This window comes from Anarhichas minor, unplaced genomic scaffold (genome assembly GCF_050575085.1).
Source record: "Anarhichas minor isolate MPS153535 unplaced genomic scaffold, ASM5057508v1 ptg000027l, whole genome shotgun sequence".
Taxonomy (NCBI): Eukaryota; Metazoa; Chordata; class Actinopteri; order Perciformes; family Anarhichadidae; genus Anarhichas; species Anarhichas minor.
Window position 1 is genome coordinate 4,721,394 of NW_027466473.1, and position 24,026 is coordinate 4,745,419.

At 42.2% G+C, this 24,026-nt stretch overlaps 3 protein-coding genes across 3 annotated transcripts in view; all 3 read right to left on the bottom strand.

Annotated features, from left to right (window-relative positions):
- arhgap32b (Rho GTPase activating protein 32b) overlaps positions 1–2,310 on the bottom strand; it is a 103,257-nt gene extending 100,947 nt beyond the window's left edge. The window contains exon 1 of the mRNA XM_076101727.1: positions 1,915–2,310. The gene's annotated coding sequence lies outside the window, so the exon portion shown is untranslated. The remainder of the gene's footprint in view (positions 1–1,914) is intronic.
- Positions 2,311–5,986: 3,676 nt separating this feature from the next.
- LOC142960345 (vacuolar protein sorting-associated protein 26B-like) lies at positions 5,987–15,216 on the bottom strand. The gene is made up of 6 exons (XM_076102155.1): positions 14,877–15,216; positions 13,013–13,169; positions 11,541–11,705; positions 11,251–11,426; positions 11,018–11,160; positions 5,987–9,625 (listed from the first exon to the last, which is right to left on the bottom strand). The coding sequence occupies exons 1-6, from the start codon at positions 15,097–15,099 to the stop codon at positions 9,488–9,490; spliced, it is 1,002 nt and encodes a 333-aa protein (XP_075958270.1). The 5' UTR covers positions 15,100–15,216; the 3' UTR covers positions 5,987–9,487.
- Positions 15,217–18,933: 3,717 nt separating this feature from the next.
- Positions 18,934–24,026, bottom strand: part of LOC142960346 (junctional adhesion molecule 3B-like) — a 37,715-nt gene continuing 32,622 nt past the window's right edge. Inside the window, 3 exon segments of the mRNA XM_076102156.1 lie at positions 18,934–22,502; positions 23,591–23,645; positions 23,743–23,872. Coding sequence (XP_075958271.1) covers positions 22,467–22,502; positions 23,591–23,645; positions 23,743–23,872 — 221 coding nt within the window. The 3' untranslated portion in view covers positions 18,934–22,466.

The window sequence follows — 24,026 nt, forward strand, 5'->3', positions numbered from 1 at the left end:
TAACGTTTCTCCTCGGCTAGAGAATCTAAGAACAATAAAAATAATGAATAGTCTAGCTTTAACACCCCGTCAGCTAAAATAAAACGTATTAAAACAGCAATTACAGCATCATTGCTTCTAAATCAAGGTCTAAATCTCCAAATAAAAGCTATTATTCTAAAACCGCAACAAAAAAAGAACACACTGAATGGCGCAAGTCTAAACCCAAAACTGCCTCCATTACACATGTCTATAAAACTCAGTACATAGACTGGTACAGTATTTATATTGATCATATCGGTTACTGATGTCCCACTTCATCACAGGCCTCACCAGTGTAATATCAGATTTATTAACATTAAAATACCAAAAAGAATCACATTTCTTCCTGGCATTACTCGTCAAAGATTAGGTTAGTCCACTGTGCAATGCTCCTTCTCACCACTCATTTAGTGAACTACTCCTTCAGGGGGGGAAATGTGGGAATTGGGGGCAAGCAAAGAGAGTGAGGGCTGGTCAAATGAAAGTGGGTGCATTACAATACAAACAGGGTTATTTCTTCAGATAAGAGGTGACTAGAATAGAGGGGGGGCTCAAGATAACATCAAGCACCAACATGCTAGGAATACAAGTATAGCTGTACCAAAAACAGATAAGATGTTAGTGTTTGTTTACCCAAATACACAGGTATATTTCCATGCCGCTGCACTGAAAACTTGACTCACTGAACCGTGACCCTCAACAGCAAAATACATAACGAACCATGGCTTGTAAACTGTTCCATTCCAATCACGGCGGCGGCAGCAATGTGATTGGTTTTAGTGGCGTGATGCTAGAATCAATTAGTCATGTTGACCGGGACACGTGTCACAGGGGCGATGATTGGAAAACATCAAGAGAAAACTATGCCCAGTAGTGCCCTTGAGCAAGGCCAAAAGCTCCACTGGAGATGATGCTCAATACTATAGGAGTGCTGTGGCTGTACTTGGCAGCATGGATATGAATAGTGTGTGTGTGTGTGTGTGTGTGTGTGTGTGTGTGTGTGTGCTCACAACCCTCCCTGTTTGTAGTTGGTTTGCCTAGTTAAATAAGGATTAAAGGCCTCCATGCATATCTGATTAAACCGTAATCTAATACTGGGAGTGAAGCATCAGAAGACCATTGGAACTGTGGATCAAGTGACATGAGAGGGAGTGGGAGTAGCTTTTAGGACAGTCCCTCGTGGATCACATAAAATTTAGGATTCAACATTTCAAATGAAGGCCAAATAGAATTGCTTAGTTTTTTGATCAACTCTTTTGTGATAGAGGCAGTGGAGCCCTGTAACGGTGGCGCTTGTTTCAGTGGAGCTGCCGATGTTCAGATATGACGCAACAAATGAATGGCTTCAGCCAGACTGAGTCACAACTAGGCAGACTTCATCACAGACTCTCACACATGAGAACCACACGAACCAGACTCCGTTAAATGTCCATATATAATGTTACAGTACAGTATATTTATGGAAAACTTCAAAACACTAGTTCAAGGGACTCTTCATAGAGTCTGGTCGTCAACGTTAGTTGGTTGTACAGCCGAACGAGAACAAAAGATTAAAGTGAGCCGCTGTCGTTGTGTGTATGTTGTACGGCGAGCGCTGAATTCAAAGCAGCCCTATTTTTGAATGGGCTTCTGCATGCGGTTCTATCGCGACGGGAGGATTAGCCAACTCAATGCGAGCCATGACTAGCCGGGGAGACGTTATTCTCTCTCTCTCTCACACGCCACCTCCACTGCACTCACACACACTCACGCATGCCGTCTAACGCTCTCTGTCTGGCCACCAAACACCGAGCCAAACTCTACATCACGTTATCTAGCAAAGTAATGTGAAAAAAGGCATGGCGTTCACCGCGAGCATGTAGCATAAATGTGCTAAGTTAAAGTAAAAAGTACCTGTATTATCGAGGTGGAGGCTGTGGTCGGTGAGATGAGCTCAGCTTTCACTGTCCCCGTCTGGCGCTTCGCCGCTACTCAATTCTCTCCTCATCACAGCTGAAACCCAGCAGACTCAAACACGTCAGGCAGAAAGAATTTGACAATATTTTTCAATGTCTCTCTGTCTCTCTCTCCAGGCTGAAGAAAAGGCGCCAGCGGTTGTATTCACAGTTAGGTTGACCCGAAACAAAAAGGCTCCCCCGGGATAACACGGCTCGTGGGAAGCGTTCAGTCAGTTGCTGTTCTGGGGGAAATAAAGACGACTACGGTCCTCCATGAAAACCACCTTCTTTTCGTAACAAACAGCTGACTAAATTCGCCTTTAGCTGGAGTTACAGGACGCTATTTCTAGGTTAAAACTTGTCAAGAGGCTCGTGTGGAGAAGCACACCGCTGAGTGGAGACCGACTGGAGCAGAGGAGCAGCGCTATCTCCGTGCGGCGTTCACGTGCTGTCGGAAACGTGGAGCACGAAGAAATCCCAAACGGCTGAGGAAATAGGGCAATGTGCTTATTGTGCTATCGTAACGCAGTTGCCCAGACGCGTGGGCCTGGTGGTCTGTCTGTGAATTCAAATGGTTATAGACGAATACAATTACACAAGGAGTTCGTTTTACATCCCTTACATAGCCCAGTCCATTTTTCTCCCACGCATGCTGCTGCAAAATAAGCTATTTTACAAGAATTCATCATCTAAATAGGACACAGTCACATTATGTTACTTTGTGAAAACCAAGAGAAGCGAATAGCTTTGTAGTTGTGAAACATCCAAGCAACTCTGGCTGGATTAACAGTCTGATGCCAGCTCGTATGCCTTCACTGGCCACATATTTACGTGTTGCCATTAAACTTCTCTTTAAAATGCTCTTTAATACAGTCACCTTTAGTAAAAGCTAACTGCTCCTGTGGTTAGTTTGAGACATGAGGTGAAGCTTCTTTTTGTGGAGTGATGCTCAACAATTAGCCAGATACAACAGAGAAATACACCATGTGTACTCATTGTTGTAGACATGCATGAATGCTAATGTTATCAGCCTTAATGAGAGCTGTCGACTTACAAATTACCTGAAACAGAAGTAAGACGTCTATTCATTGTAAAGTTAGAGTAGGTAGCAGAGAAGTAGCAAGATCACCCAAGAACCCGACAGTGAGGAACACTTAATTAAAGGGACAGTTCAAAATCCAAAATAGATTTCAAAATGTAGAAATAGCTCCAGGATAACAGTTCCTCCATGAAACTGGTCATTGGATTATCTTGAATAACCCGGTCATAACTTCTCAGTTCTTCAAATTTATTTTGGGGTTGGGGCTTTAAGAAACACAAGCCCAGTGGCTCTTGTTTTCTTCTAAACAAAAGACAGACAGTAAAAGCAGTACTTGTATTTTACTTGAGTATTTCCCTATTCTATTACTTTATATTTCCACTCCACTGCAATTCTGAGGCAAAGATTGTACTTTTTATTCCACTACATTAATTTGATAGCTTTAGTTACTACACACTTTGCAGTTTCTGATTGATAATAAAGAATATAAATCAATATATTCTTTTTAATGGGCCATTCTGCGTCATGAGTACTTTTACTTTTAGTACTTTGATGCTGACTCTTTTGTACTTGCACTAAATAAGATTTTGAATGCTGGACTTTTTCACACCGTAGATTTTTACTTGAGTAAAACATCTGAGTACTCCTTCCACCACTGTTTTTATCAGTTTAGCCCTTTGTCCATAGGATGTCTTGTATTTAACCAGCAGCACTAAAAAGAAGCTGATCCTGGACACTGTTGTGAAGCTGAACTGAGGCTGTGTCACACACAACTAATGACCTGAGGCATAGAGGTAAATCTACAACAGATGCCTGAAATGATCAAAATTCATATATTGCAATGCCCCAAACACCTGAAATAAGCCATTCAGACAATTATAGGATCATAAACATCCCTCTAGTCCAGGAGAGCCGCAGAAGGAGAGTCTAAGGAAGTGAGGAGAAAATTCAAACCTCTAAGGTCACCCGATCCCATCTGCTGCTGATGCTCTCCTCTCTCTGACAGATGATCGCTGGCCTCTTTCAGGTCACTTTCCACTGTGCTTCGGCGCATACACACACACACACACACACACACACACACACACACACACAGTGTGCAGGTTCTACAGTGTATTCATATATAACGGTTCCATCAGTCGCATGTCATAATGGCACGAGGGACTCCTTTCATTTCAATAAGCTACATGATGTCCATGTTAATGTTCATCTCTCTTCTGGCCACTCAAAGACATGTTGTCTGTAAAGTTTGAATTCATTCCCATAGTTACATGACCATGTACAGAATGTTATTCAGAGAGGGAAACTGTGTCTTGAATTGCATGAATAAATAAAAAAATAAATAACATAAAATAAAATGAAATACATTTATCTCTCTCTTGGCTCAGAAACCAATATTTTACCGTGTAACTGATTGAAAACGACACATTCACTATTGTTGGGCCCCGTAATATTTTTCAGTATATGGCCCACAAAAATAAAAGTAAAAAAGTGTTGGCCACCCCTGCCCGACACTCTTCATGTCACAGGAAATGATTCCAGACCTGCTGCTGTGATGGGTCCTGCTGGTGCTAGCCCAAGCTCCACTTTGTATCCCCCTGGAGGCATCGGAGACCTGCGGTCTGCAAGGAGACCCAGTGGTGGGTCTGTGCCCCAGACACTCATCAAGCTTCTCCAACACCGTCCACAGAGGGAGCAGCAGAGGACACTGGCTGTCCCTGCAGAGTTTGTGTGGACTCAGATAATATCTATGTCCAATCCTATTGTGAGTTAGTTTACTCTCTCACTGAGACAACCTCCTGCCGTACTTCTTCCTCTAATCACAGACACAAGGGATTTGAGATGTGCCAGTTGACGTTTGAAGCCTCACCCTGTATTCATTCAGGAACATGTTCTCGTACGTTCTTTCTACAACCAACGAATCCTGGAAAGCAGCGAGCATTTTGGAAAAATCACCTCCATCCCCGACTTTTAAATCCTCCATCGATTTCTTTTTTTACCGTCATTTATAGATTTGTATCCCCCATCTTAGCTCCTTGGTGTATTTGTTTGTCTGTATGTTACTGTGTTTCTCTGCGTACAAGCTGTTCCTAACCAATTGTCATTGATCAATAAAGTTGTATTGAAGTTGGAGTTACCCTTTAAATAAGGCAGATCAAAAACGGTCTTTACTGACACACATTATTTCCTTCTTCTCAGATGATCTATAGCTCATGAGGACATTTGATCCAACCCTGCCCTCTAGTGACAACATCTGGTCCCCACAGGGAGAATTATTCTGCATGGCCATCAATGAGACATTATATTTGAGGGCAATGATGAGGCTTTTTAATTCTATGTAAAAAAACAAAAACAAATTCAGACGGCCCCCCATCACTGACAGGATAAACATGTAGCGATGCAACAGCTCTTCATGAACACATTCAAAGACAAATTCTTCTTAGTTGTTTTCTATATACAGAAACAAGAGTTCTTTCCCTTGTATTCATGTATGTATTCATCATCACAGGACAGTGCTGCAGGTAGAATCAACAGCGATCTGTGAGAGGTTGCTTTTAGCTCGGTTGCACTAGACATCTGGAATACGCTGCAGCTCCGTCTGGAGCTCCATAGTCTGGTTTCAATGGGTCCATTCAGAGATCTAGTTCTAATCAAACTGGTTTGAATCAAATACTTTTATTTATTTTTTAAAAACATTATAATATTGCAATGATCACAACTGATATTGTACGTTTGAAGTTGTTAGTTTTATGTTGCTTGAAACACTTATGGAGACAGGACTTCTCTGATTAAATACATTTGAAGAACCTAGTTAATATGTAAGACTGTAATATTTTCAATTTGAGATTTTTAGGATAAAAATATATGACCTTGTGACTGCACTCATGTCATGTTAGGGAGAGAGAGTTGAGCCTGGGGCACAGACAATCATCTCGTGTCTTGAACAGTGGCAGTCCCGGGAAGAAAACAACAATTAACAGAGAGAAGATGCATTTTTCAGTTACTCCCTTTTAATTCAAAGTAAAACAGGAATATATAAAATGATTAAAATCCACATTTATAGACAGGGAGACCATATATGACATGAAAGTAAACAAAAAGCGGAGAAGGATTGCATTTACATTGTGCATTTACACTGTACATTTCATCATTCACTCCTGTTTCCATCTCACTTTACAAACTGGGTTAGTTTGGCTACTGTGTGTCTGTACTACTGCAACAATTACAATCACAGCCACATAAGAGTCAAGCAGGAATGGAGACGGAAATTTGTAGGCCAACCAGGAAGTCAGCATCACACTGGTTCCCTCCACAAAAAGCCAACGGATCAGATTGTTGCAGAAAATAAGCTCTGTGGCAAACAAACGTGAAGTTTGAATGCAGTCACCACAAGCAAAACGCCAATGTTGGGCTATAAAGGACCTCCACCATGGTGACGTGACTTCCACCGCTAAGACAAAGGAGGACCAGTGTTCTAGTGATCCATTTAGACACATGTTGGCAACTGCCGTTTTTAAGACAATTAAAAGCTTCTCAATTCACCAGACGGGTATTTACTGACGTATTTATGTCCTAGAACAAAACGTTAAAATCTCTTCAGCTTGTGTTAACCACAGACATTATTTCAGGCATCTAACCAAAAACATATTTAAAAAAAACCATGGACTTTTAGATGAGGGAACAGGAAGTGCAAAAAATGCTGACTCACCTTTGCAGCACTCTATAAACTAACAATGAAAAAAGACACATAATCAAAACTTGCTTTGGGTTTCTTCAATGGTACCGTTTTGCTTTCCTTCAACAGATTTCAGAGAAGTGATATTGTATCAATGGAGGGAACAGCCAAAACAAAGGACGCCGGTCATAATGCACAATACATTCGCTACAACGTAACAAAAGTACTATCAGAATTTTCCATTCCCCAATATCTGTATTTCACTTCATGTTCTTGTTACATCAGCTTGTGTGCACCCGGGATCAGAAGGTGGGTTCATGTTCATGTCTGTGTTTTCCAGTGGCTAGTAGGGCTGAGATGTCAGTAGATGTGGATCTTATAGTTAGTAGGGACGTTTGTGTTTACACACCCCAAACAGCCAGAGTACCAACTGGATGCTTGATATGTATTAAAATAAATCTGGATTTTGGATATGAAAAAATGACTGAGCTGTTAACATATGAAGCTTGAAATCAGGGTTGAGCTTAGACATTAGCAATGGAGTATAGTCATTTTTTCCTCACCCAGATCATTTTTGTACAATCCCCTAAAGCAAATTAGGTTTAGAAGAGAGTGGGGTCAATAAGATGCCAAAGGAAGAATCCCTAATGGAGTAAAACTGTCCCCCCCCCCCCCCCCCCCCCTTCGTAGAGCTGCAGGAATCAAAATGAAAGTGTCTTGTCGGCTCATATCAGCACGTTAGGTGGGCGTCTCCTATATTCTAGCAGTTACCCGAACAGCAGTCTGTCGACAGTGGACATGCCGCTTCAGCACAACAGCAGCATGCTAACAGCTGACCTTCCTCTGCCCGTACAAGTATGAAATATAAAACCGTCTAAAACTTTAATATGGACACACAGTGAGAGGTTTTCTTGCACAGCTGCAAAGCGAGAGCTCATCAAGCAGAACAGGGTGGGGGGTGGGGGTGGGGGGGGGGGGGGGGGGGGGGTGATGGTTCAGATGCAGAGCTTCACCATCACCCGTTGAGCCTGCTCTTGTTCAGGATGGAGGAGATGGACTTTAGAGAAGGAAACTAAATAAAAAGTTATCTACCAGCAGCAACTAAAAAACTGATTATGCTTGTTTTGAAATCATAAAGACTTTGGAACTCTTCCGTTTCTGAACTTTAATTGAAGCGCTCCATATGACAGAGTTGCATTTTCACATCAACATTAATTAAAAACCTTCTTGGCACTAAACACTTTTTTTAATTCATGAAAAGTGATGAGCGCAGTCTAAATGGGAAGGGGGGGGGGGGGGGGATCATAGCAGCACACTGTGGCAAATCTTCTCTAGCATTGCACTGAAACATTTGGCAACAAACCCTTAGGCACAAAGCTAACTAACCACATCAGCTCATTACGGGGACAGTTGAACATCAGAAATACATATCTGTCCTCTTACCTCTACATCTATTTATCAATCTAGATTGTTTTAGTGCGAGTCGCCGAGTGTGGGAGGTATCAGCCGTAGAGATGTCTGCCTTCTCTCCAGTAGAATGGAACCATACGACACTCTGCTTGTGGTGCTCGAAGCGGCAAAAATATATATTTAAAAAATATTTATCTTTTCAGAAATGATGACCTTGTATTATTTTGTGATGCTGACCGAGTGGTGAAAACAATGTAGATTGATAAATAGCACTACAAGGTAAGAGGGAAAATATGCGTCTTGGATTTTTGGGGTGAGCTGTCCCTTTAAGAGACTGAACTAAAAGCATCTATGTCGCTGTTGTCACTAAACACAGGTGTAATACTGTCCATGTGAGGTGTGAGGTGAGGCCATAAGCCCAGTTCAAAAACAGCACTGAGAGCAGAATAAAATAAAAAGCAGAGTGAGACTGATAGAAGCTCTGCTTTCTTATTTGCACTAACTGTCGGAGGCGGCGATAGCGATGGAAGTGCCATGTTGGGGTTAGCAGCAGTGGCAGCGGCCGACACCGAGCCCCTCACCACCTCACGCACTGAACGGGGAGAACGCTGGTTAAAAAATGTGAAGCTTTGTTCAAAAATAAATACTCTACAGTCATACCGTTTTCTGATGAGAGTCTCGGAATGTATGAAAATATTTCAGGCGTCGTCTTATACAAATATGTAAACACTTCTTTCATTTAGAGTGTTTTTAAAGTCTTGTACATATTTATTCTGTCATTGCTCGTTTTTTTTATGACCAAAATTGTTTTTAATTAAAAGCAAATGAGAGGGGCGTGGCAGTGAATCTTAAATAAACAAATGTCAGTCTTTTGAGGTGACATACCGAGATGTACTGTAAGTTCCATCATTAACCCACGTTTTTAGAAACCTACCGTTTCTTCCAGCCGAGTAAGTAGTTAGAAGGAAAGGTTGTTAGAAATACACCCTTGGTGGCTCTCATACTGTACATTCTCTCTCTCTCACACACACACACACACACACACACACACACGTGAATTCAAGATATTGGTCGTACAGTATTTGTACATTATAGTTAAGTGCATCTATTGGGTGAAGTTTGCCCCACTGAACTGTATGATAAATGCCATTAAAGTTGAATTAAGCACTTAAAAGAAGATTTTGTGCAGTTTGCAGTCGTGGTAAACTCCACCCAGCTGGTACTTCAAGGTGGTTAAAACAAACAGAATTACTTGCAACTACAGTCTGAGTCGGACTGTTTGTTCCTTCGACACACACACACACACACACACACACACACACACACATTCAGAATTGGCCGACAGCTTCCGCATGGCGTTCGCTCCGGCACTCACAGCGCGTTGGGTGAGGTGCATGCTGGGCTTTAGCTGTCGTCCTCTTCGTTGCTCTGGGGCTGGGTCTTCTCCGGATTGGAGGAGCCTTCGAAGCGCTGGGAGGCGATGATGGCCTGGTGAGACATGCTCTTCCTCACGATGTCGCCTTTCCTCCACAGGGTGATCTCCTGCAACATGACACGAGAAGAATGATATAGGACATGGTGGGGGGATGAATCACATGTGACCTGCTGGGAACTGTGACTGACGCTCATAATGAGCAAATGTGCCTAACTCATAGATTATTTGACAAAACTACACCCATGAGAGAAGCTGAATGTCAATGATTGATTGACCTTTAAGGTGAACAGTGCGCATGGTTAATGTCTGCTGGGTCAACTAGCCGAAGCCTCTATTGTAGAATGTTAAAGAGTACCTTTGGTATTTGGACGTGTTTTTATGTCTAATCGGGACAGTGTTGCAGCCTCTAAACGGGCAATTAAGCACCATCACCGTGCGTCCACTGAAAGAGCTCCTTGTTGCCCCTGACATGCTCAGATTGGGCCTCATTCACCAACCCGCTCATCTTCAAATCCACAAACAGGGTTTTCACAGAGGTTGTGACACTCAGCGATGTGTTGGTATTTGGGATTCATGTTTAGAGCAACCTAGCACCCTGACGAGTCCATGCTAAATAATTGGTTATTGTGCTTTCTTCCATTCTACAGTTGTAGAATATAGGATCAAATTACAAGAATATTTTATAATCCTTTATAATATTTTTTTCATAACAGTGTAAACTGCTTACAGTGATTATAGTTACAGTGATCAGCTGCTTATATGGATCAAAAAGCTTGGGACATCAATTAAACAATTAAAAATGCAGAAGATTGTCGAGTGAAACCAGCTAGTGATTGTAATATTTTCATTATATACATGTACACATATTATATACATGTACACATATTAACTTGTGGTTGAGCCGAAGTTAAGCATTTAAACAAATGCTGTTTAAATAACTCACTTATAGTAATCTAGTAGTCCAACCAAGTCTCACTGGAGGAGACGGCTCATTCTGACATGGAGAGGCAACTTGTTGCCAGGAGAGAAGGGTGGAAACGTGACAGAGTTGTAGAGAGGAGAGCCGGTGGACAGGAAGTGTAGCTCAAAGATCTTCAGTGTCATGGCTGAATATTTCGCTGATTTCTACAATATGGACGAGTCCTCTCACTCGTGCTAGACTTCACCTCAGGGTCCTTTCCATAATGTTGTCAGGCATTTATGATAACAATATGAAACCGTCAGTAGCAACAACCAGCACTTTTAGTGGCCGTACATTGCCTGTAGGTCCCGTAGTAGAACACTGCAGCCCGATCAGCTGCTGCCGTCTGCAGTGCTCTCGCTTAATACTAAATACTGAAGTTACACTTCAGGTGGTGAAACTATCTATTATTTTCATCAGCCATGTAGTGAGTACTCTCTCGATGAATTGTTTAGTCTACTAAATGTTGAAATATCATATCTCAGGGCCCATGGTGACATGAAGCACACTTCACTTCCAGGCCAACATGAAGCCGTACCTGCTGTTTGAAATAGCGCCTCTCCTCCTCGTCGATGAGGACCAGGTTGAGGTAGTACCGCACCGAGAACTTCTTGTTGATGTCCCTCATGGTGGGCGTCATCTCATAGCCCGCTAGGAACAGCCTGATGGGGATGGACTCTCCTGCGGCACAAGAAGGCAGAGACACAGTGTGGGACAAATGGACTGGCAGTAGAGACTCGGCTCATAACCCCATGGAGGCCTCGTCGTTACCTCTGACTGGCGCTCCGTCCATGATCTCATACTTGGCCATGGTGTCGTTCTCGTGGTAGACGTTCGGCCCCGTGCCGGTCGTCTCCCGCTTGATGATGTCGATCTCCATGTGTCTGATCTTGATCCTCACCAGCAGGAAGTAAATCTTCCCCACGATCACATCTTTAAGGTGATACCTGCGAGGAAAAACGATGTCGTCTGTCAAAACCAAAACACCTGCTTTTCTCAGGAAAACAGGTGGAATGAACAGGTGGAGCACTTCGGATGGAGGAGAAGGAACTCATTCATACTTGGATTTATTGTACTCAAACTCTATGTGCAGACAGTCCTCGATCCCCACTTCCATCTTGATGGAGGAATTGAGCTCGGGGTAGCTGCTGAGTGTGTGCACCACGATGTCCAGCTCTTTGCTGATGTCGTTCAGTCTCCGGCTCACTGTCGCCCTCAGGAAGTAGCTGGAAGAGGAAAAAGGTCACATGGCGATGAAACAAGGGAGGACTGGACAGTGAGGGCTGCCCATCGGCAACCAATTCTTGGCAAACCAATTTGTAACATAAAAAAGAGAGAGATAGCAAACAGCAAAACATTCACCCCAAAATATAGATTTCTAAATATGCATACTATCTTATTTACCCAAAATATTAGGTGACTCAAAATGACAACGATAGTTTAGTTTTTCGGCAACCAAAAGCTAATGCCTGGCGTCCCGCGTGGAACCCCTTTAAAAGGTTGGCGCTGAGGCCTGGTGCCTCACACTGAGACTGTGCTGCTCAAAACACAACTCACAGTACATGCTGGATGGATGAAACATGGGCAGATAAACTTGATAAGTTTAGCCAGAAGAAAGGCCAAGGACACGTCCTGATGTCCTCAGACACAGCTGGCCAGCTGTGTGGGTTATTGTTGAGCGTCCAGCCAATCATATTAGAGTTAAATATGGAGCTACAACAGGAGACTGTTAGCTTAGCAAAAAGACTTACATGAACCCACACAACTAATATGAGAGAGAGTCGTATTATTATTATCAGTGAACTCTTGGCAAAAAGTAAACAAGTGTATTTCCCAACATGTCACACTATTCCTTTAACATGTCAACATTAGCTTAGCATTTTAGCGTGTTTTAACATTAGGGGTGTGAAATCAGTCTGTCTCTCACAATGTGATGTAAAATTGATTCCTTACATAGGGGTGCTAATGTTAGGATGGACTCCAGTGTGCACTATAAAAGTGTTAAAAACTAAGTGAATTGTACAGAAGATGATGGAGTTTCAACTGATATCTATATTGTAAACACACAACGGCAAATCTAAGACATAAGGTAACGTTTCTTTATGCTAAATTTGCCCAAATGAACATTTTTTACTAGAAAGTTTGGTAATTCTCAGTGACTTCAAAGGTAACAAGTTGAGGTTATAGAACAAATGAAAATGCTTCCTGTTGCATAAATAAAATGGGTAGGCTAAGAGGAGCTGCCTCTTTACTTCTAAGAAGTTTGCCAACTTACACAGTAAAGCTGCTATTTTGTGTGATTTTTCAACAAATCACACAATCATGTTTGACACAACTTTGACTGGCTGTGAATAATACTGTCCACCAGGAGCAATTTAAGGTTCTTCTGGAGGAAATCCATTCAGAATCTTGATTGTTACATGAAAAAACAAAAACATTAAAGCTGAACCCTGTTACGATGCTGAAATTCGCACATCACAAACATTGGAAATAATCCATGCACACCACGCACAGTGCCCACAGCAGAGCCTACCGTAGCTTGACGTTCTGGCCGGTGTAAGACTCGTAGGGTTTCTCCACATGCGTGAACTCAAAGTCAAACGTCTGGGACTGCGTGAGCTCCCCCGGCCGAGCCAAGTCTTTCACGAGGGACACAAACTCATGGTGGTTCCCCCTGTCGTAGTACAGCTCTGTAGGAGACACGGTACCGGCATCAGACAGCTGCAGTGGAGAGCTTTCATACATTGTAGTGAGGAGTTTGCACAAGCTTTTTATTCATAGCAGAAGAAAAACTATCGTTGCTTCTGGACTATTGACTTTGATTTTTTTTTTTACAAAGGCTGCCATTTTGCCCTTCTGCTCCTGATCCAAAGTACTTCTGCTTCTTCTTTACTGGGAGAGAAATGGCGGTGGACAGAAAAAGGAAAAGGGAGGGTTTGCAGCACTGATGAAAAATGTCAAGATGTATTTATGCTCTCATGGTGCGGAGAGGACAAAGAGGAACTCCCTGCTGCTGCTGCAAACTCAGCTTAACTAGGCTCACTGCATGCTGATGAAGGAGAAAAGAAGTTTGAACAGAACTGTACACAGCTTGACAGGCAAACGAGCTGCAGATGGACTGAATGAGGGGCTGTTTCCCTTAATCTAGTGGACCCCGAGGCCGGCGTTACACAGAGCAACCTTTGTGCAATTAGTTGCAGATTTGGTTTTTATAGTCTTACTTCAACACAACAACAAAAAAAAGTCCTGACAAGAAAAATGAATCAAGGTGTGTCTTATTCGATGCACTCGATTTTGACAAAAAGATATCAGAGTTCAACCGTAACTTTTACAAAGTTGTTGCTCCTGGAAACAAGGCATCAGCTTCAGGTTGCTGAAACTGAAAATATGGTTGCCATTTTTAGTCACCTCACATTTTTGTTACACGTCAACCGTGGCAACCCTTACTGCCGAGCCTTGAAGTTGAATGACTTCACACGGTGGAGTCTTCATAGTGGTTTACAGGAACACAACAATCTGAAGGCACCCAATCATCAGCTAAAGTTCTGCATTCAAAATGTTGCACATGTAAAGTGAACAGAAGTATTACTATCAAAATGTACTTTCAGTGCCTGACAGAAGGAGTAGTACTCAATATGCAGCTGAATGGTACGACACCTGGCAATGTTAGATTTATATGTAGTATTACTGGGTTATTATCACTAATGCAATAAACAGCATCTTCATGTTGTGGCTGTTCAAGGTCGAGTTTATTCTGTAACAAACTACATTTTTATAAATGTATGTTTTGTCTGTAAAATATAAAAGTGCTAAGTAACCATAGCTGTCAGACTAATGTAGTAGAGTAACAAATATAACGTTTGTATCTGAATAGCAGTGGGAGATAAGTAGCAAGTATTGGAAACAATTCATGACAGTTCCAGTTTGTATGTGGTTTATATCTTCACGTTCAGTGTTCAACATTGTTGCCAACAACAGCAACTTATATTTTCAACCTGCTACTAGTTGCATGGTGTGTGAATCAGCTCTAAACTAGTTACTATTGTATGAAAGTCACAGCTGTGCTCTGACAGAGAAGCGCCCTGTTTTAAATGAAAAAAAAGATAAACAGGGGGTCAAGGGTCAATGAGGCAGCTAGCCAATGGCTGGTGCGTCAGCTGACGTTAGCTTGCACCCACATCTGTCACGAGACCCGACACTTCTCAAACTGACACTTGTTACCACAGCGGGCCGGTGTGACGTTGAAGTGGCTCACGCGCTACTCGTATAAGACACATTGAATAAAGTACACGGCGCGGGTTAGCGCGTGTAGCTAGCTCCCTGACGTCTCCTCCTAATACTTTGCTACTTCTCTCAGCGGGCTCAGAGTGAAACACGCAGGCCCGCGAGCCGCTCACCTATCTGGCCGATAAACTCGATCTTGACGCCGTTGTGCTCGAGCCTCTTCCCCGGGTACTTGAGCGTCACGTTGACTTTCCCCGACACCGTCTCCCCGTCGTAGAAGAGAAAATACTTGTCCTTCCTGCCGTCTTCGCTTTTATGCTCAGCTTTCTTTCTCGTCTCGGCGTCATTCAGAACTACATCGATGTCCGCACTTTGACCAAACCCAAAGAAGCTCATCGCTGCTGGTCAGCTGTCACCGGGTCCGAAACACCTGTAAAACACTGGAGCTCCTTCTCGTTTGGCTGTGAGACGTCCAGCTCTTAAACTGCTTCCCAGATTATTGAATATTTCGAGTTACAACCGGTTGAGTGCGCATGCGCGGGCAGTCATGTGACGGAAAGCTGTATTTATCAAACGTTTTTTCTTTTTAAAACTTTTGATAACTATACTCTCGACGCTATAATAACACAACAATACATTGTTGAATGTGGCCATTTAAAATACCGATAACTTTTCTACAATATGTCTGCACATTTTTGGCGCAGTATCAACAGGCGGAAGAAATAGTCCCTCTGAGTGACCAGTTGTGTGATGGCAGCGCTGCACCGCTAGAGGGCAGAGTTCAACAACAGGGGACGGATTATCTCTTTCGCTCCTCTTCAGTTAAGGTTTTTGCATCCCAGATATTCTATGCCATTATTCAGTATTTTAACATTTCCATACCAAAATAAAACCTCCCCCATATTATAACCACTGCATGTTTCGTTTTTTTTTCAAATTCTTGATCCGATGAAAAAGCTTCTGAAACTTTAAAAAGGTTTCCACTGACAAACACTGACTAGTCAGAACCACATTTTCTGTAAAAAGTGAATATGCACCAAATATGCCATAACATTAGTCAGTCAAAGAAGCCAACACCATTTGGCCACATGTTTCACAAACATATGCCAGAGTTCAACATTAATGTTTTTATTCTTGTTTTTTTCACTTGCATTAGTGGGTCAGAAATCTACTTGCCAAAAGTCAATCTTTACTTTCCCCTATAGAAATAGTTTTAGATATTAGTGGTCATCAAATAACAACAAAGACTTAAGTTAATTGTTATATTTCATCCACCTTGCTCTCAGACATGTGGCAAACGTCACAATACATAGTTGAAGCATCGGCCACATCCCCTCTAACTAAACTCCTGTTTCCAGGATTCTTAAATTGCTCGCTTGCACTTCAGTTCAGAAACTTGAGCAGCGTTCCAAAAGTCTTACTTTTTCTTTCTACTCTTAGTACACTCTTAGTGCAGCTGTTCTTACAAGGTATGCACTGTTGCATGCAGTATGCATTCAATTATACTTCTTCCTCATAATGTGGCACCTTGAACTTTGATCCTTTTGCTCATATATCTGCTGCGCAAAGGATTGTGGATCATCCTGGTAGAACCTGCTGGTATTTATGGCATACACTGCATTTTATATAGTATGTATTGGAACGCACAGTGTGACATTTGCACTGCTACATCTCCAACTATATGAAATATGAAGTGTACAGAGGAAGAAACTCACATTTTGTAGTGCGTGTGTTTCACTTTAGCTCATTACAAAAATCCTGCGGGAACAGATTCTCTTAACTGCGTAATTAGTTCTGGTGATTTGTGAAAAAAGATTATAATGTTCCTCCTTTGACAACAGTTAATTGACTCCCCCCGGGGCTTTATTTTGTACGAACCGAGTCGCAACGACGTCTCTTTCATACCAATGACTCACTTTTGAGGCAGTGAAGGAAAATAATAAGACGTCCAAAATTGTCCGTCAACTGCCAGCTGGAACATCTGAATGTCACATGGACAAATGACGACAACTCCTCTCCGTGTTTGGACAAATGACTGCAAACTTTTAACAAGCACGGTCCTTCTATCTTGAGACCATGTCGGTGGTGTGCAGTTGGGAGCAGTGGGTGCAGCTGTGATGCGGACAAATATCTTGTCAATGTGTCACCTCATCACGTTCATGCTGGGATATCTTTCTAAATAGGCCTCATCCTTCTGTCGAGTACGATTTGCTCCCGTCTCTTCCTCTCCTCACTGTGGCGTCTGCTCTGTTTGTTCACAACTGGAAAGCATCTGTAATGTCTACTGAAATTAGAATTTGGGGAACAAATTAGCGGGTGTTTCCTCGTGGGGCGTCCCGCTAGTCCTTTAGGAAGTGGCGTTCCTTTTCTGGCTTTTTCAAACATGACAACAAGAAATCCCAGAAATAGTCCATCGTGTCTTGCAAAATTGCCGGGAAATATAAGAAATCAGCAACTCACAGTTGATCAAACCTCTTCAGCTAAGATTCCAAGAGGACATGGTGACAGTTTGAGAGGTAACGTAAAAGTCTCAGTGATCTGGTACATTCATTCGCCTTCACTCAGTATCATAATGAATCTAGATACCACTGCATGTACAGTATTATAATATTTCAATTTAAAAACGATCTGTCTGATTCTATGATTGAAACTTGATATTAAGTGTGTTTAAGTGAACTGCAACATCCCTGTTTGAGTCCTGCCGGGGACCTTTGTTTCTCACCTCTCTGCCCGGTTATTTCCTGTAGCCTCGAGTAGTAATGTGTAATTAAGGCATCAAGCACAAACAAATACTTCATCCAAGTGTCCATGGTTCAAAAAAAACATTCAGCTGGTGAAATTGTGATGTGAACGTCATTTGTTGTGCTCTGGAAAGTCAGAGAAAGAGAGAAACTTAAGTCACATGCATCCAGAAAGATGGTTTTCCAAGAGAAAATAATCCTTGGTATTAACATTTCAGGATTAAAGGCACCCTGTGGAGTTTTCTTGTTAACAGATTAGATAAAGATTTATGCTAAATTCCCTTTTTTTAAGGGCGGCAACCTCCGGTTTTGAAAAGCAAAGCCAGTGCAGAAGTGCCTTAAACCTGCATTCTCTCTAGTGTCCACCAGGGGGCGACTCCTCTGGTTGTATAGAAGTCTATGAGAAAATTACTCTACTTCTCTTTTGATTTATTACCTCAGTAAACATTGTGACATGGGTTTATGGTCTCAATCTCTAGTTTCAAGTCTTCTTCAATACAGCATGATGTTCATTTAGTAAATTATGATCCATTTAGAGTCAAACAGACCAGAAAGTAGGGGATGCTTTAGGGCGGGGCTACACGGTGATTGACAGGTTTTTTTCACCTCACAACTTTAACCCTTTCAGTGTTTTTTTCTGCCATGAAAGTTAATTGAAACATTAAAAATGTCTTTTACGACATCCAGTTGAACTCAGCTCCACCCTCTTCGGTCACCTCTGGCTAACTCGAGGCTTCAAAATGATAGTCCACAAACCAATGGGTGACATCATGGTGACTAAGTCCACCTATTATAAACAGTTTGTTTCTTACCAACATATACATCTTGAAGCCTGTCAGAATGTCCTTGTTTCACTTTTAGAAATCTCTAAAAACATTTTAATGTTAAGAACGTGACGTGACTGGATTGTACGGCAGTAAGAGGATGGGGGGCTCGTAACGTAGGACACAAATGAGGTGGAGTGTGCAGCGAGAATGAGTCACGCTTCCAAACCGTGTGGTCTGCTCAACTAAATGTTCTCCATTTCATTATCTGGGAGGATTCCTCAGACCCACAATCAGAAAGGTGCTTTTTATTCAGCCCACGTTGAACCAAACGGGTGACCCGACCTCCAATGGATTTCTAAATAAAAGTGTGCGCTGGCTCCTCTGCTAACTACAGTATATCACCCCGCTGAGCTCATTGGGTCTAATGCTCTTTATCCCGGGACTTGCTGCCAGTTGGCACGGTTACCACAGAGGAGCAAGAAAGCTGTTTTAAGACTAGAAAGTGGAAATGGCTTAACTCCCACCAATAGATTTACAGCTTTAGATCAACAAAGATGCTGCCAGTGGGACATTTGATGGACTTTCATACACGGAATAGGATTCCCGTAAGCAGAGGGAGACATCGAGGACAATCAGAAGACAAATTATGAAATGACAAGAGTGGCAGCGCAGATGCAGAAGTCCTCGCTTCACACAAAGGCAAACACAAATAAGGTCCCCAGTCATGTTAGAAGTGAGTTTTTATTAATCACAAATAGAGTGGTTCTGAAAAGAGCATAAACAACCCCCCAGCAGGCCCCAAACGGACATTCTACTGTATGCGAGTTTGGTTCAGAGCATCCCACCCTCTTACTCGTTGGACCAAGTCCTCAGTCTAGAACAGTTCTACCGGTGTTGGATCGGTGGAGCGCTGCCCTCCTGGAGTTGAAAGACAGTGAGTGAGCTTGGTTTGACACACGCACACACACACACCGTGAACCGTCTCTCACCATCTCGTCCACATAAGGCTCCATCCTCGCACCATCCAGCCAGATCGCAGACAGCCTGTGGGCCTACATGGAGCTGGCAGTCCTGTTTGTTGTTGTGGATGACGCTTTGCATGAGCTCTGCTTCATAGAAAACGTAGCAACAACCTGAATAATGAGAGCTCCGTTACTGCTGCATGGCACTTTTCATGAATACTGAGTCAACTCTCGGTTTGGACATCGTGTTCATCGTTGCGAGCCGTGGAGCGGCGGTGGGTTTCAAAAGTGAAATGCCCCCCCCCCCCCCCCCCCCCTGGCTGTAGGCGTTAGAAAAAAAACAAAAAAAAAAAACACACACCAGGACAGTGTGTCCTTTTTAAAACGCGTTATAAACCAGAGCTCGCATGTCAATCAGTGTCCATTTTTTCCTTTTGCCCAATAGTGCTATGTGTCTTTACCAAAAATAATCCCACTATATTTAGGCACTAATATATTTCTATTTCTACTTCAACATGTCTACAGCTTCAAATCTATGAAAAAAAAGGCTATTTACAAATTCGCAGATACGTATGTAAAAGAAGGGAGGTGGAAACTTTGTGGTGACATCATTCCTCTCAAACGCCGCGCGTGTGGTTCCATGGATGTAAAACACGACGCCTCCGACAGCATCATGTAGCCATGTGCACGTGGAGGGGGAGCATGGCTGTGGAGAAACCCGACTACTGTACAGGCAGAAGGCACTTAAGAGGAATGAAACTCGTACACCTGAAGGTGGGGAAACGTATGCGTCTGTGTGCTGCGTGACTTGTATCTCACCATAAACAGAAAAGCACCTGTAGCAGGATTCATATTTCTCATGGTTCTTAATGCAACTTGGAAAAAGCAGTATTTCTTCTTCCTCTGTGCAAATGTTGGGCAGATCGTCTCTACCACGACTGGGACTCGGTTAACATCTTACCACACTTCTCACTTCATAACTGCTGAACAAGAGGTTCGTGTGAGCTGCATGGAAGTCCGATACGGATCAGGTGTGTTTGTTTTATCCGGTTGGAGCCTCCAAAAGTTACGAGAAGGAGCCAAAAGCAACAGAGCTTTGAAACAGTGAGCGGTTTGTTCTGAATACCGACACAGGGGTCAAATCATGACTGCACTTGCCGTGCTGTTGTAAAGAAGCTCTTGTTCAGGTATGGAAGCCTTGAAGGGACAGTGAGAAAATAAACTTCTGGTGATCCATTTCCTACTTCTCATCTAAATTGTTTTCTCTCTTCTGTTAATGACTGAAGAACAGGTATAAACAGGTTTAGCTGGGATCATTTTTCTTCATCAGTAGAAAACCTTTTTATTTTAATGTCAGGATAATGTTTTTTTGTTTGTGTGTTTGTTGTTGTAATGTCCATTCTGGCCACAAGAGGCTGAAGTGCACCACTAACCCGTGTTCTAGAAAGACTGAAGGCCTTCATGCTCTCTTCCAGGTGAGTTTTAATCTACACAGCTTGTTAACACACAATAAACGTGTTGTGTTTAGAGTGCAGAGGTGCACTGCAGCCTCTTGTGGCCACAGTGAGTATTACAACAACGACACAAAAAAATGTTCACGACAAAAAATACTCACTAGCAAAAACTTTTTGAACCTGTTTTCACATATAACAAATTAACTTTGAAAAATGATCCATGCAACCTTTTGTCCACCTGTTCTTAAGTCATAAACAGGAGAGAGAACTATTGAGATCACTCAGAATATGGATCAGAAAAATGCCCTCTCAGGGCTTCCGTACTCATGTGTTAAGAAATGATATGATAAAATGTTACCGTTTCTCAGTCTTACAAATGGAAAGAGTTTCATATCTCCTCAAATCGGACATTTTACATTTTTTCACCACTTTACATAATCTTGAGCGAGAGAGAAAAAAAAAAAATACAAATATCTATATACAATCAGTACAACTGTTAACCCTCCAGACCCCAGCTGTCTACCACTGTCCCACTGAAGTGTCAGATCAACTAAAACAATAAAGGTTAGAAATGTAAAATGAGGCCTACTCTCTAATTTGCACAAATATTAGCAAAGAATAGTATTGAAACAGAGTGTACACCTGACTGCAGCAGTCTGAGTGTACTGTAGAGCTGGGGCATTTCTGCGTATGTTCTCGGTACCTTCAGTGAATGGGGCTTAAATATATGCGAGTCAGTAGTCAAAATAACAAAGTTACAAGCTGTCCTAATTCGCAGGAACAGGAAGCTCTCTGTCCAATTTGTTTCCATTCAGAATTCAAATCCAGGGCTTTTACACAGTAAAACGTATCACGTCTCGTATTACAACTTCCTTTTCTTTGGGTCTGGAAGGTTAACCAACTAACCCTGTTTTACTATTACCATAATTATTATAGTGTAATACTGAACGTGCATATGACAGCAAAACTCTATCCTGGACAGCAAATTCAATATATACAAGATCAACAGCAAGCATAGAAGGACACTTAAAATCAAGAAAATGCAGCACTGATTGTGTGCAGTGTTTCACAGCATTGGACTGGCACTCTTCAAAGCCTCTCACTAAGACTATCTACAAACATGGACCTGGAAGAGTCTCACGACAAAAAGCCGGCAGGAAATTAAATATGTAAGACCGCCGATCAAGAAGCACAGCGCGATATGCCGATTCAAGTCTTTCTTTTCTCTTTTTTTCTTGTCTTGTCGATGCTTACAGCCTGATCTGGTTGAAATGTTACATATTTCTTTTTATCCGCGACCAAAAAAAAAACAAAAAAAAAAACACATGTTAGTATTTTACAAATATTTAAAAAAGTAAACCTTTATCTATAGGCATTTTTAAAATATATTCCATCAAAAATAGTCTGACAAATTTCAACAGTAGAAAACAAAGGTTATACAAATGACGAGAAGGTTTTGAAGCAGAAGTAGAAACTGTGGAGGGAAGACGCTCCTCCTTTCCTACCTGGCAGAACAAAGAACACCTCGGTCGGTGTTTCTCACACCATGCGACAGCTGTAAAGTAAGAACTCCATCATTTAGCAAAAGAATTCGGTTGGTGGCGGTAAAAAGTCTGACGAATGAATCTCAGTCCACTAGGTTGTGTAATCTAAAGTTCGACATGTTGTTGTCCCGTGAAAAATCTCGTCACCTTTGGCAAACTTGAGCGAGTTGGATGTCGGTCACGCTGAGAGCTCAGAGCGCGTGGACTGTGGCGGCTCCGTGGTCAGACAGCGTGGAGCTCAGGTCCCCACAGGTCACGCCTCTGGCTCAGCGCGGGGCCCCTCATCCGTCCCTCCTCAGATCACGAATGACGATTTGTGTCGGAAGTCCCCCTGCAGAGAACACACGGGGACGAGTTAGGCGGGACATCAAAATGAAGTGTATGAATGCTCCTGTTACAAACGCACCACCATATTTCTTCTTTCTCCACCTCATCACACCGGCCCCCGGCTGAATGTTTGAGCCCGTTAAGCATCATGTGTATACGTCATTACTGCTGACCACATATTACACTTTCTAGATTGATTTCCCACCTTCACTTTAAGGCGAGAGGCAGAAACAGAATGTCTTCATGCACCGGTCTATTTAGCTTCTTTCAGACTAGTGGAAGGAAATCATCCAACACACACATCCAGTTGTTTATTTCACTACTTTGTCTCTTTGCCTCATTTACATATTCAAACATAACATTTTAGAACTTTAGAATTCAAAAATAATTGTCTTAATCAACAAGCGCAGTTTCATGTTGATATCAAATATGTATTTATTTTTGACCCTTTTCACTTGTAGTGTCTTCAAGTCTCTTCAAAATGTCTTTAAAGGACGTTTTCTCAAAATGAGTTTTTTCTCAGACTCTGAGCCACAAATCTCCACTTCAGCAGCTCTTACAGACACCAAACCTTCCAGTTCCATTCCTACCTATGTTCTGAATGTTTTTACAAAGGGGTTCGTTCATATACCATTCATAGTCTGATTTATACAACATTTTACTTCTTAAAAAATGGCTAATGTTTGATAGTTTTTGCTGACAGTATTTTCAGATTTCTGGAGTGATACAAAGTTTCCCCAAAACCCCAAATTCCCTTTGTAAAAACATTGGACTATAATACGTTGACAAAACGAAACAATAATTTTGAACTTGCCTTCATCCAATGTTCAGATTTCTGTTCTGGAAATGTATGCAAATTAGCGCATATTTGACAAGATAATGCCTCATTTGCCGCATTTTTTTACTTTTCAGAAAACTTGTAATACCAAAAAGACTTGTCTTAATGTAAGACTGGGGAAGTTTCATGGTGATATATACATATATATATATATATATTAGCTAATATTCGTTACCCGATTCACTTGTAGTGTCTCCCCAGTTTTAAAATGTGCAAATTCTACAGGCGTCTAGATCTAACTGCTGTCTACAAACCTCGTCCTCCGTCCTGACGTAGTCCAGTCCGTCTCCTTTAGCTGGAACTTTGTAACTACGAAACACAAAGCACAGTAAAGGTGTTATGGCTGACAGGTGGGATCAGTGCGTCTATGTGTTGATCATGCGAGTGGGAGAACATGGGTCTTTACTTGTTCCCCGTCTGTTTCTGGCTGGAGAAGTAGCCTCGCTTGTACGCACAGCAGATCCCCGCTGTCATACATACGAGCACCACGACCACCACCAGCACTCCCAGAACAATCCCCACAACATCGATGTTGTCTGTGGAGGTCAAGTCACAATGCAGAGATGAAGCACATTGGGTTAACCTGATCCTACCAGGCAGGATGAATCAATCATTCTGTAACTGACACGTTATCTGTGTCATCAGATTAGAGGTACGTATACACATATATATATACCGTATTTTCCGCAC